The sequence below is a fragment of the Hyperolius riggenbachi genome, chromosome 6 (assembly GCF_040937935.1).
Source record: "Hyperolius riggenbachi isolate aHypRig1 chromosome 6, aHypRig1.pri, whole genome shotgun sequence".
Taxonomy (NCBI): Eukaryota; Metazoa; Chordata; class Amphibia; order Anura; family Hyperoliidae; genus Hyperolius; species Hyperolius riggenbachi.
In genome coordinates this window covers 384,135,115-384,149,908 of record NC_090651.1, presented here as the reverse complement: position 1 = coordinate 384,149,908, position 14,794 = coordinate 384,135,115, and the positions used below count along the sequence as shown (strand labels likewise).

At 49.0% G+C, this 14,794-nt stretch overlaps 1 protein-coding gene across 1 annotated transcript in view; it reads left to right on the top strand.

Moving 5' to 3' along the window:
• The first annotated feature begins 246 nt into the window (after positions 1-246).
• Positions 247-14,794, top strand: part of LOC137522309 (uncharacterized) — a 76,840-nt gene continuing 62,292 nt past the window's right edge. Inside the window, exon 1 of the mRNA XM_068242340.1 lies at positions 247-406. Within this exon, the coding sequence (XP_068098441.1) occupies positions 247-406 (160 nt within the window). The remainder of the gene's footprint in view (positions 407-14,794) is intronic.

The following is a 14,794-nucleotide window of genomic DNA, read 5'->3' as shown; positions in this document are numbered from 1 at the left end:
AGGAGCTGGCATGTGGGAGGAGCTCTCCATGCAGGCTGGTGCTGAAATTCCTTAGTTGGCTCTGCATCCAGAGGGGAGCTGGCATGTGGGAGGCGCTCTCCATGCAGGCTGGTGCTGAAGTTCCTTAGTTGGCTCTGCATCCAGAGGGGAGCTGGCATGTGGGAGGAGCTGGCATGTGGGAGGAGCTCTCCATGCAGGCTGGTGCTGAAATTCCTTAGTTGGCTCTGCATCCAGAGGGGAGCTGGCATGTGGGAGGCGCTCTCCATGCAGGCTGGTGCTGAAATTCCTTCCCTGGCTCTGCATCCAGAAGGGAGCTGGCATGTGGGAGGAGCTGGCATGTGGGAGCAGCTGGCATGTGGGAGCAGCTGGCATGTGGGAGCAGCTGGCATGTGGGAGGAGCTGGCATGTGGGAGTTGCTCTCCATGCAGGCTGGTGCTGAAATTCCTTAGTTGGCTCTGCATCCAGAGGGGAGCTGGCATGTGGGAGGAGCTGGCATGTGGGAGGAGCTCTCCATGCAGGCTGGTGCTGAAGTTCCTTCCCTGGCTCCGTGTGATACTGTAATAACAGAAGATCACTGTGCATAGTACTCAGAGATGTACTCAGTACCATACACATCCAGAGCAACGCCAAAGTAACAATCTGTGCATTTCAAAGAAGTGAGAGTATTTTAAAGCCTCCAAACAACCTGTAAAGTGCACTCTTCTGATTATTAGTTTTAGCTGATTTAATGTTAAAGTGAAATCCAGACCATCTAGCTAAAAATTTGCTACCAACACATCAGTGTTACACAAAGGGATTTTTTTTTTTTTTTGCTATTTAACTTTGTTACAATCTGCAGTCTGATATGAGTTTCCAAACCTGATTCTGAGCCCAGGTTGCATTAGCTTTGTTGTGGAACCTTTATTATGTGTTGCACTGATTTTTAGTACAGACAGCCCAGGGTTGGTCCTCTCCCAGCATTAGGTACACAGGGTGGAGACAGTGGTAGCTTGTTTTCCTCAACTGCACTAACTGAGCGGCTATCCAGAAGCTCTGACAAAGTCAGTTCTGATCAGCGTGGGGCTGCTGGGATAGGAAGTTTGATATAAGATGAATTCTGTCACTTTGAAGAGTTGAGCTGAGGGGATTGCTATATTTCCCCAAAGGGGTCAAATATTAGTTTAAAAGAAATCTGCATTTTTGTTATAAAATTGTTACCGGCAGAGTTCAGAGCTGGGCAAATCTTTCTTGTAAGTTTCATTAACTGCTTGAGGACCCCAGGCTTATGACCGGTTTACATCTGCTAAATGAGCCAAAAGGATCCGGTGAGCGGATCCGGTCTCCGCTTCACAGGATCCGGATGGCTCAGTCCGTGGCCCCCTTCACATAGTGAAAACGGATCTGATCAATGATTGATCGGATCAATTTTCACTCAGCAATGCATACCTAATCTTCCAAAGCAGCCGGCGGTAGAGGCTTCCTCTTCTTACGCTGTGACTACACAGCGCGTCATGTGACTAGTCACATGACACGTCATTTAGTCACATGACGCGGAAGAAGACGGAAACCCCTACCGCCAGCTGCTACAGAAGATTAGGTATGTATAAACCCTACGTAGCCCACCCGCCCGGCTGCTGCACCCTCCCCTCACTCTCCCGTTGCTAGATTTGCGTCGGCACATGCCCCCATCCCCGACCCCCGTGGAACGGTGCGTTTCTTCACTAGTGTGAAGAAACGTTCCGTTTCCCATTGCCCCAATGCTGCAGCATTTTTGTCCTGATCCGTTCCGCTAAGCAGAACGGTCCGGAAAATTAGGGCCTGCAGCAATTTTTAAGTCCGGGGACTGGAATGTACGGAACGTATCCGTGCCAACGGACGCATGTAAATGCATACATAGGTTAACATTGTATCCATTCACATCCGTTCCATTTGTACAGTATACGTTCCAGTTACATTCCGGAAAAACGCTATTGTGAACCGGGCCTAACACCCCCCTAGTGACCACTGACCAGGCCATTTTTTTACATCCAGCATACTGCAGCTTTAACAGTTCACTGCACGGCCATATAACTCAGCACACAAATCAATCTGCCCTCCTTTTTTTTGCAACCAACAGAGCTTTCTGTTAGTGGCATCTGATTGCTGCTGCAATTTTTTTTATTCATTTTATTGTATTTTAAAAAAAATAAAAATGTCTATCCCTACAAGAGGGATCAGATTGTGAGCCTCTCCTGGGGACAGCTCAGTGACAGAGCTGTCCCCTGTACAGAGCTGCACTAGATCGCAGAACTGTACAAGTAATTGCGGACGTTTTTTATGTACAGCCTGCCATCTCCTAACATGGCAGGCAGGCAGTTTATGGAGCAGAGCTCTGTAGCTCACCCGGGATGCACGTGCACGGATCTCCGCCCCCAGGACTTGACGCCAAACAACATTAGCTGTTCCTGGGAGAGCTACTCTGCGGCCGCCAATTGGTGTTAGGCGGTCGCAGAGCGGTTAACATGTGAGCAGCAGTTTAAGAGGACAGATTTTAATATTTAAAAGAAACATGAGGTGAAAATAAGCTGATGAGTCAAACAATTGTATCTATCCTCCTCTATCTAAAATGACTTTTTTTATATATATATATATATTTTTATCCCTTTCCTGCTCCCAGATGCCATTTTCTGCTAGAAAAGTGTTTTTTGGCTGTAACTCCTTATCAGTGAGAGTTAGGGTTGGTGCACGCCGGAGTGGTTCTGGAGCGGTTTTAAAAATGTTAGCGGTTTGAAAACTGCTTGGCTAATGTATTTCAATAGGTTGGTGCACACCAGAGCGGTTCGTTTTTTCCACAAACGCAAACTCGGGGGCTGCAGCATTTTTTAGATTTCTGAGGAATTTCTGCCTCAATGTTAAAGTATAGGAAAGTGGAAAACCGCTCTGAAAAACGCCAGATCAGAGCAGTTCTCCAGGCGGTTTTGTTACAGAAGCTGCTCAGGAACAGCTTTACTGTAACACTATTTGTAATCTGCTACACAAAAACTCTCCAAAAAACACGGCATGCAGGGGCGTAGCAATAGGGGGTGCAGAGGTAGCGACCGCATCGGGGCCCTTGGGTCAGAGGAGCCCCGAAGGGCCCTCCCTCAACTACAGTATTAGCTCTCTATTGGTCCTGTGCTCATAATAATCACTTCTATAGATACTTCGAATAGTGGTAATCATTAACAAACTGTTCCCCATCCCCTTCTTGCACCTCTGACACTATAGTTGCCATTGGCAGGTATTGTTGCGCCGTATCAATTGTTATGTATAGAGTGCTTGGGGGGCCCCATTGTAAAACTTGCATCGGGGCCCACAGCTCCTTAGCTACGCCACTGACGGCATGTTTAGAAAACCTCTCTAAACATGTCTAGAATGGCTCTGAAAACTTGCTTCAAAAACCTCCTCTAGCGTTTGCGGATCTGCTAGAGGTTTTTGGTGTGCACTGGCCCTTACACTATAGTCCGACCCAGTTTCGACCCGGACAGAAACTGTCATTTACATACCTGATGTTTAACTCTTTCAGGCAAAGAAAGAGAAAAAGGAACAGAGCCTAGTTATTTGTGTGCTAGGCACTGTACATACACATGTCTATCTCATCATGTTGCATGTCACCTTATGTGTCCTTTTAGGATTCTTTGCTACGGCAATTTAATGTGTTCAAATAAAAAGTAATTATTTAGGGAGGGATCATACCTGAGGTGTTTTACGCAGACGGTTTTCATTTTTTTGCATATTTTTCATGCGTGTCAGGCAACAGTCAGATGACAATAGCTAACTGTCAGCAATATAAATCGCACGCAGTGTGCAGAAAGGTAGAGAAAGCAGCAAGGTTTTTTTTGAATAGCTAACTGCACTAAATGTGATCTTGTGGCCTAACGTTATCTGTCACATCTGGTGCGATTCTACATGCCGGAAAGCCACGTGCGATTCACTCGTGTGTGGCCCCTGCCTTACTCACTTGCGCATGGCTGTTAATACTACAGGTAGTCCCCGACTTACGAACGACCCGCCGATATGAACGGCATGGATTCTGTTTCCATGGGAACAAGTAAAAAAAAATTTCAAATTGGACTTCTAGTTTTTGAGAAAATTGATTTAAAAAAAATTCAAATGGCTTTTAAACTTATATAAGCAGGTACACAGGGCAGAGGTGACACAGAGGAGGACACTGGAGCAGGGACGGATCTAGGGGGGGAGGGGGGGGGGGGGCAAGCGGGTATCTTGCCCCAGGCGCAGTTTGTTGTATTCTTAAAAAGGCGGCAAAATGAATGGCAGTTTAGGTGCCTAAACCAGACCTTGCCCCAGGCGCAACTTGGTCTTGATACGTCCCTGCACTGGAGGCACAGGGGGGGGGGCACAGAGGAGTTACACAGGGCAGAGGTGACAAAGAGGAGGACACTGGAGGCACAGGGGGGGGGGGCACACAGGAGGTACAGGGGGCAGAGGTGACACAGAGGGGCACACTGAGGGGCACAGAGGAAGTACAGGGGGCAGAGGTGACACAGAGGAGGACACTGGAGGCACAGAGGAGGTACAGGGGGCAGAGGTGACACAGAGGGGGACACAGGGGGGCACAGAGGGCAGATGTGACACAGAGGGGGACACAGGGGGGCATAGAGGAGGTACAGAGGGCAGAGGTGACACAGAGGGGGACACTGGAGGCACAGAGGAGGTACAGGGGGCAGAGGTGACGCAGAGGGGGACACTGGAGGCACAGAGGAGATACAGGGGGCAGAGGGGACACTGGAGGCACAGAGGAGGTACAGAGGGCAGAGATGACACAGAGGGGGACACTGGAGGCACAGGGGAGCACAGAGGAGGTACAGAGGGCAGAAGTGACACAAAGGGGGACACTGGAGGCACAGAGGGGCACAGAGGGCAGAGGTGACACAGAGGGGGACACTAGAGGCACAGGGGAGGTACAGAGGGCAGAGGTGACACAGAGGGGGGGGGGGCACTGGAGGCACAGAGGAGGTACAGAGGTGACACTGAGGGGGACACTGGAGGCACAGGGGAGGTACAGAGGGCAGAGGTGACACAGAGGGGTGACACTGGAGGCACAGAGGAGGTACAGAGGTGACACAGAGGGGGACACTGGAGGTACAGAGGAGGTACAGAGGGCAGAGGGGACACAGAGGGGGGGCACTGGAGGCACAGAGGAGGTACAGAGGTGACACAGAGGGGGACACTGGAGGCACAGGGGAGGTACAGAGGGCAGAGATGACACAGAGGGGGACACTGGAGGCACAGGGGAGCACAGAGGAGGTACAGAGGGCAGAAGTAACACAGAGGGGGACACTGGAGGCACAGAGGGCAGAGGTGACACAGAGGGGGACACTGGAGGCACAGGGGAGGTACAGAGGTGACACAGAGGGGGACACTGGAGGTACAGAGGGGCACAGAGGGCAGAGGTGACACAGAGGGGGACACTGGGGGCACAGAGGAGGTACAGAGGGCAGAGGTGACACAGAGGGGACACTGGAGGCACAGAGAAGGTACAGAGGGCAGAGGTGACACAGAGGAGGACACTGGAGGCACAGAGGAGGTACAGAGGGCAGAGGGGACACAGAGGGGGACACTGGAGGCACAGAGGAGGTACAGAGGGCAGAGGGGACACAGAGGGGGACACTGGAGGCACAGAGGAGGTACAGAGGGCAGAGGGGACACAGAGGGGGACACTGGGGGCACAGAGGAGGTACAGAGGGCAGAGGTGACACAGAGGGGGACACTGGGGGCACAGAGGAGGTACAGAGGGCAGAGGTGACACAGAGGGGGACACTGGAGGCACAGAGGAGGTACAGAGGGCAGAGGGGACACAGAGGGGGACACTGGAGGCACAGAGGAGGTACAGAGGGCAGAGGGGACACAGAGGGGGACACTGGGGGCACAGAGGAGGTACAGAGGGCAGAGGTGAAACAGAGGGGGACACTGGGGGCACAGAGGAGGCACAGAGGGCAGAGGGGACACAGAGGGGGACACTGGGGGCACAGAGGAGGCACAGAGGGCAGAGGGGACACAGAGGGGGACACTGGAGGCACAGAGAAGGTACAGAGGGCAGAGGGGACACAGAGAAATCTATTCCACAGGTCTTGTAGAATAGCGTCAGAGAGTCCCAAGCCTGGAATGAGGAGCTCGAGGGGAATGCGGGAAGCTGCTGGATCATCCAGAGGCTTCCTTCTACTCAGATAAGTACCGAATGGTTTGCTTTTTAAAAGCCACAGGTGCACTTTAAAGGGAATCTGAAGTGAAAATAAACGTATGATATGATGATTTGTATGTGTAGTACAGCTAAGAAATAAAACATTACCAGCACAGATCTGAGTATCATATTGTTTCCAGTAAAGGAAGAGTTAAGAAACTCCAGTTGTTATCTATGCAAAAGAGCCATTGAGCTCGCCGACTTTAAAAGTGCAGAGAGCTCTGTCTTCTGAAGCTTGTTATCTCGTGTCTGTCAATGTATTTTGTTCTTTCTGTAGAGTAAAGTTCAAAAGGTTGTTATCCTGCTCTGTGAAATCATTTAGAATGCTGAGTAGTGTGTAAGCTGCAAATATTGAATAAGAATGATACAATGTTATAAAAAAAACTGAAAATAAAAATATGAGACTTATTTCTTTGCAACTAATATTCTATTAAATATCCGTACTACACAACCAATTCATTATATCATATTTTTTTTCCGCTTCAGGGTCTCTTTAAAGAGGGTAGTAGTAGTGAAGATGTAGTGTACTGTAGTGTAGTGAAGATAACAATATGAATAAAATTGCTTATTTTTTTACAATATGCATTTATAGATTATAAGTCAGTGTTTGCCCATTGTATAATCTTTCCTCTCCCTGATTTACATTCTGACATTTATCCCTGGTGGTGACCTCTTTAGTTCTGTCAGGTGATCCGTACGGAATGTTCGTTACTGAGAGTTCTATGCAGAGGGAGATATTGCTGGCTTGACAGTTGGAAAAAGCCATTATTTCCCACAATGCAACAAGGCTCCTACAGTGTGATGTCAGAACCACGGTCATGACATCACCCTGTGGGAGGGGTTTCACCACAATATCAGCCATACAGCGCCCCCTGATGGTCTGTTGGTGAAAAGGAAAAGATTTCTCATGGGAAAGGGGAGTATCAGCTACTGATTGGGATGGAGTTCAATCCTGGGTTACAGGTCCTCTTTAAAGTGGCGGTAAAAAGAGGAAGTACAGTAACCTCAGTCGCTGTGAATGAGAGCTGAGAGTTCTGGGTTTTCCAAAACGCCCCATGAGTTACCGCTGACATTTCTAATTGCACTTAACAAAACAATTGCTCAGCAGCAGCAGCAGCAGGTTTCAGTCACAGGGGACGATGACATGACCTTTCTGGCTGCTGAACAATGCAAGGCATGCTGGGCATGCTGGGTGGGGTACAAGCTGCATAAAGCCAATAATGTACTGAGACCTTTTCACAAAGTTTCCTTTCATTCCATAAAACTTTTGTCAACAATGTTTTCAGCATGTTTTGTGAGACTCCTCCCCCCCCCCCCCCCCCCCTCCTCACCACCTGCCATCCCTCCTCCAGGTACAGGAATACTGCTTCTATCTACAGTTCAGCAGACAGCTCTCAGCCCCCGGCCACAAGACTCACCCAGGATTAGGTAAAGGAGTAGAGCTGGTCAGACTTCCCGACTGAATAAAAAAAACTAGACCATGTGACCATAGTGCGCCTCAGTGCAAGTGTCCTCCAAATAGTGACTTTATCCAGTCTCTTTATCCATAAAAGGACGAATTCTTTTTGACTTTTTCACTTTAAGAGGAACTGTAGTGAAAATAACATGTTTTTTTTCTACCACATTAATTTATATTTAGTCAGGTCCAGGGCCGGCGCTACCATAGAGGCATAGGGGGCATTTTCCCCAGGGCCCCGACCTCTGCTGAGGCCCCCGCAGCGCCGACCCTGCTCCATTCCGCCTGCTTTTTGGGATGTGGGAGATGTGTGGTTTTGGGATGTGGGAGGAAACCGGGGTGCCCGGAGGAAACCCACACAGACACGAGGAGAACATACAAACAGCATGCAGATAGTGCCCTGGCCCCTGGCTGGGATTCAAACAGTGGACCCGGGGCTGCAAGCAGAGAGAGCTAACCACAAAGGCCCATGCTGCCCATTTTGTCACCTTGTAGTAGAAAAGGGCCTTTTTTCTGTGTGGCATATGATAGCAGGATTGGATGTGTGTGCCAGGGAAGCTCTATGTCTTACATCAGTGCTGAGATGGACAGGGCTCTGACTTGGCTATAGTGTGATAATTGTCCCCGTTTATTTTGCAAACAAGTCATCTATAGACACCAAAAGTGAGAGGAGCAATGTAATACATGAGTAATGGGGGAGGGGGTAGAATATTGATGATAATATGAATATGAGACTATGGTCAATGTGCATTTACAGTAAGTTCATACATGGCCTCAATTCACTAAGCTTTATCAAACACTTTATCAAACGTTTGATAATTGACCTCGTGGGTAAAATCTAATTTTTAATTCACTAAGGTGTTATAGATTTATTGAATGTGTTATCAATAAAACATTTGATAAATATATAACATCTTAGTGAATTCAAAATTAGATTTTACCCATGAGGTCAATTATCAAACGTTTGATAAAGTGTTTGATAAAGCTTAGTGAATTGAGGCCAATATTGGGTACAGCACTCTGCCTAATCCAGTAATGTCAGGAGGAAGTGGCTATAATCCCCAGTGTGACACAGTGAGGTGACATTTAGGAAGGCACAGCTGGCTGCTCTGGAGTGACATGAAGAATGACACCAGACATGTCACACATCCTGCCTATTGTCTCCTCCACACAATGGGCTGCTTCACTGAGATAACCTGACCAGCCTGCTGCTCCTCCCAGCCAATCACAGTCCAGCTTCCATCCTGATCTGCACAGGATGCACGACCAGCTCATTTCTGATTGGACGCCACATTCACACGGGCAGAATGCAGTAAGGAAGGCAGTGAAGGGTTTCTGGGTGGGTATACTCAACCTTCCCTAACTTCAGATGGGTAGCAATAGAGGGTGCAGAGGTTTAGAGATGTAGCGAACGGTTCGCCGGCGAACGGTTCCAGGCGAACTTAGGGGGTTCGCGTTCGCCTGCACCAGGCGAACTTTTGCGGAAGTTCGATTCGCCCCATAATGCACTATGAGGGTCAACTTTGACCCTCTGCATCACAGTCAGCAGGCACATTGTAGCCATTCAGGCTACACTAAGCCCTGGAGCCCCACTCCCCCTTATATAAGGCAGGGTCCGGCGGCCATTAGCCTCACTCGTGTGCCTGCTAGAGAGAGGAAAGGGACAGCTGCTGCAGACTTGTTCTTCTAGGGACAGATTAGTTAGGTTCTTGGCTGCTTAGTTTGCTCCTGGCTGATTGTTATTGCTTTTAAAGCACCCAGCAACAGCTCTTTTCAGAGCTCATCCTGTACTTTTTTTTTTCTCTGTGTGTCAAACTGACACTTTTGTTGCATGCACAGCCTTGCTAATTGATAGTGTGTGTGCCACTGCCAGCAGCCCAGCACATTCAGTGACTACCTGTGTTTGTGACAGGGAGCTGCACATTGTACTACCCAGTACTGCATATACCCCAGTACCTGTTGTGTTTACTTAACCCACCTCATCACTAGATATACCTAGCTTTGTGTTGAGTAAACCCAGCTCACTAACTACCTGTTGTGTTGAGTGAACCCACCTGGCCACCTCACTGCATCTAGCTAGCTGTTGTGTTGAGTGAGAACCCACCTCACTGCATCTTAAGTACCTTTACTGTTCAGTGAACCCAGCTCACTGCATCTAACTACCCAGTACCTGTTGTGTTTACTTAACCCACCTCATCACTGCATACAGTGGTGTGAAAAACTATTTGCCCCCTTCCTGATTTCTTATTCTTTTGCATGTTTGTCACACTTAAATGTTTCTGCTCATCAAAAACTGTTAACCATTAGTTAAAGATAACATAATTGAACACAAAATGCAGTTTTAAATGATGTTTTTTTTTATTTAGTGAGAAAAAAAAAAATCAAAACCTACATGGCCCTGTGTGAAAAAGAAATTGCCCCCTGAACCTAATAACTGGTTGGGCCACCCTTAGCAGCAATAACTGCAATCAAGCATTTGCGATAACTTGCAACAAGTCTTTTACAGTGCTCTGGAGGAATTTTGGCCCACTCATCTTTGCAGAATTGTTGTAATTCAGCTTTATTTGAGGGTTTTCTAGCATGAACTGCCTTTTTAAGGTCATGCCACAACATCTCAATAGGATTCAGGTCAGGGCTTTGACTAGGCCACTCCAAAGTCTTCATTTTGTTTTTCTTCAGCCATTCAGAGGTGGATTTGCTGGTGTGCTTTGGGTCATTGTCCTGCTGCAGCACCCAAGATCGCTTCAGCTTGAGTTGACGAACAGATGGCCGGACATTCTCCTTCAGGATTTTTTGGTAGACAGTAGAATTCATGGTTCCATCTATCACAGCAAGCCTTCCAGGTCCTGAAGCAGCAAAACAACCCCAGACCATCACACTACTACCACCATATTTTACTGTTGGTATGATGTTCTTTTGCTGAAATGCTGTGTTACTTCTACGACAGATTTAACAGGACACGCACCTTCCAAAAAGTTCAACTTTTGTCTCGGCGGTCCACAAGGTATTTTCCCAAAAGTCTTGGCAATCATTGAGATGTTTTTTTAGCAAAATTGAGACGAGCCTTAATGTTCTTTTTGCTTAAAAGTGGTTTGCGCCTTGGATATCTGCCATGCAGGCCGTTTTTGCCCAGTCTTTTTCTTATGGTGGAGTTGTGAACACTGACCTTAATTGAGGCAAGTGAGGCCTGCAGTTCTTTAGATGTTGTCCTGGGGTCTTTTGTGGCCTCTCAGATGAGTTTTCTCTGCACTCTTGGGGTAATTTTGGTTGGCCGGCCACTCTTGGGAAGGTTCATCACTGTTTCATGTTTTTGCCATTTGTGGATAATGGCTCTCACTGTGGTTCGCTGGAGTACCAAAGCTTTAGAAATGGCTTTATAACCTTTACCAGACTAATAGATCTCAATTACAGTACTGTTCTCATTTGATCCTGAATTTCTTTGGATTTTGGCTTGATGTCTAGCTTTTGAGGTGCTTTTGGTCTACTTCTCTGTGTCAGATAGCTCCTATTTAAGTGATTTCTTGATTGAAACAGCTGTGGCAGTAATCAGGCCTGGGGGTGACTACAGAAATTGAACTCAGGTGTGATAAACCACAGTTAAGTTATTTTTTAACAAGGGGGGCAATCACTTTTTCTCACAGGGCCATGTAGGTTTTGAGTTTTTTTTCCTCACTAAATAATAAAAACCATCATTTAAAACTGCATTTTAAGTTCAATTATGTGATCTTTGGCTAATAGTTAACGGTTTTTGATCAGCAGAAACATTTAAGTGTGACAAACATGCAAAAGAATAAGAAATCAGGAAGGGGGCAAATAGTTTTTCACACCACTGTATACCTAGCGTTGTGTTGAGTGAACCCAGCTCACTGCATCTAACTACCTGTTGTGTTGAGTGAGAACCCACCTCACTGCATCTTAAGTACCTTTACTGTTCAGTGAACCCACCTCACTGCATCTAACTACCTGTTGTGTTGAGTGAGAACCCACCTCACTGCATCTTAAGCACCTTTACTGTTCAGTGAACCCAGCTCACTGCATCTAACTACCCAGTACCTGTTGTGTTTACTTAACCCACCTCATCACTGGATATACCTAGCGTTGTGTTGAGTGAACCCAGCTCACTGCATCTAACTACCTGTTGTGTTGAGTGAGAACCCTCCTGGCCACCTCACTGCATCTAACTACCTGTTGTGTTGAGTGAGAACTCACCTCACTGCATCTTAAGTACCTTTACTGTTCAGTGAACCCAGCTCACTGCATCTTACAACCTGTTGTGTTCAGTGAACCCAGCTCACTGCATCTAACTACCTGTTGTGCTGAGTGAGAACCCACCTCACTGCATATAGCTAGCATCCCCCCCGAGATGGACAAAATGGACAAACCAGGTAGAGGAAGAGGTAGAGGCAGACCCAGAGGAAGGCCACCAGGCACTGGCAGGTCTGTGCGAGGTGGTGTTGCTGTGATTTCGTGCGGACCTGCCCCAAAATACAGTGCTCAGAAGAAGGCATGTGCCATCACTTCCCAAAATCGTGAGGAGGTGCTTGAGTATTTAACACAGAACACCTCATCTCCCGCAGCCACCAGCGCTACAACAAGCACCACATCCGCTGCATTTGACACTTCGCAGGAGTTATTTGGTGGTGGTGAAATCACTGATTACCAGCCACTACTGCAACAACAACAAGAAGGCGCAGGTACACCACCTCATACGTCTGAGTTAGGTGGCGATAGTATGGACGTAGCGTGTGTTGATGGGGATGATGGTGGACCACCTGAAGTTGGTGCACTTGAGGAGGTGTCTGAGGAAAGCGCAGCTGGCCAGGAGGATTATGATGACGATCATACGGATACCACATATGTTCCCGGTAGAGGAGATGACCAGGGGGACAGTTCAGAGGAGGAGTCAGAGAGCAGTAGGAGGAGACGACTCCATGATAGAAGCAGAGGGAGCTCGTCCTCTGAAACAGCTGGGGGCAGTGTCCGGCGCCATGTATCGGCAGATATGGCCAGCCAGCCAACATGCCCTTCAACGTCAGCTGCTGATGCCACCGTAGCGCCATCACCCTAGGGGGGCTCAGCGGTTTGGAAATTTTTTCACGTGTGTGTCTCAGATCGGAGAAAAGCCATCTGTTGTCTCTGCCAGCAAAAATTGAGCCGTGGAAAGGCCAACTCTCACGTAGGGACAAGTGCCTTACGAAGGCACCTGGAGAGAAGGCACAAACAGCTATGGCAAGAACACCTGAGGAAAAGCAGCACCCCTCAAAAGACAAGACACCCTCCTTCTCCTCTTCCTCCTTCAGGTGCATCGTCTTCATCCACTTTCTCCCTTGCACCTGCACAGCCACCCTCCTCCACACCGCCTCTTCCCTTCAGCGGTTCCTTCTCCTCTGCCCACAGCAGTACCCAGCTGTCCGTGAAGGAAGTATTTGAGCGTAAGAAGCAAATGTCTGCCAGTCACCCTCTTGCCCGGCGTCTGACAGCTGGCGTGGCGGAACTATTAGCTCGCCAGCTATTACCATACAAGCTGGTGGAGTCAGAGGCTTTCCGTAAGTTTGTGGCCATTGGTACACCGCAGTGGAAGATACCAGGCCGCAAATATTTTTCACAAAAGGCCATACCCAAACTGTACCGTGCAGTTGAGAGGCAAATGGTGTCATCTCTGGCACACAGCGTTGGGTCAAGGGACCACCTGACCACGGATGCCTAGTCTGCCGGGCAGGGGCACTACATTACATACACAGCCCATTGGGTCAACCTGGTGACCCATGGCAGCAAGCTGGCTGCGCAGCGGACCGACTTGTCACACCTCCACGGCTTGCAGGCAGGCCTCCAGCCACCTCCTCTCCACCTGCTACCAACGCTTTGCTGTCGTAATCCTCCTCCTCCTCCTTGGCTGGTGCCACGATCTCCTCTCCAGCTACACAGCCCCAGCACCCCAGGGCCTATGTTGCATGCCAGGTACGACGGTGTCACGCAGTGTTAGACATGTCTTGCATGAAAGCGGAGAGTCACACTGGAGCAGCTCTCCTAGCTGCTCTTAACAAACAGGTGGAGCAATGGCTGACCCCGCACAAGCTTGAGATCGGCAACGTGGTGTGTGACAACGGCAGCAATCTTATTGCTGCGTTGAATTTGGGAAAGCTGACACACATACCCTGCATGGCACATGTGCTGAATCTGGTCGTGCAAAGATTTGTGTCAAAGTACCCAGGCTTAGAGGACGTCCTGAAGCAGGCCAGGAAGTTGTGTGGGCATTTCAGGCGCTCTTACAAGGCCATGGCACACTTTGCGGACATTCAGCGTAGAAACAACTTGCCGGTGAGACGCCTGATTTGCGATAGCCCGACTCGCTGGAATTCCACTCTGCTGATGTTCTCTCACCTGCTAGACCAGGAGAAAGCCGTCACCCAGTACCTGTATCATTACAGTACAAGGACACAATCTGGGATGGGGATGTTGTGGCCCAACAACTGGACACTGATGCGAAATGCATGCAGGGTCATGGAGCCCTTTGAGGAGGTGACCAAACTGGTGAGTCGCGATGAGGGCACCATCAGCGACTTGATCCCCTACGCCTACTTCCTGGAGCGTGCCGTGCGTAGAGTGGTGGATACAGCTGTGGAGGAGCGTGAACGAGAAGAGTTACGGCAGCAGGAGTCGTGGGAGCCATTTACACCCGAACCCGGATGTTCCCACAACACCTGCGGCAGCACAGAGGGGGGAGGAGGAGGAAGAAGAAGAGGAGTCGTGTGGGGAAGGAGAGGAGTCAGACTCTGATGATGGTGATGATGAGGAAGGTGTTTCTGTGGAGGAGGAAGAGGCGGCGGAAGAAGAACAACCACGGCAGCCGTCACAGGGGGCTTCTGCTGCTCCACGTTCCCGTGGTATTGTTCGTGGCTGGGGGGAGGAAGAGGAGTTGCATCCCGTCACTGAGGAAGAGCAAGAGGAGATGGAGAGTACATCTGCATCCAGCTTTGTGCAGATGTCCTCTTTCATGTTGTCCAGCCTGTTGAGGGACCCCCGTATCAAAAAACTCAAGGCGAATGACCTGTACTGGGTGGCCACGCTACTAGACCCTCAGTACAGGCACAAAGTGGTGGACCTGTTACCAACTCAACACAAGGCGGAAAGGATGCAGC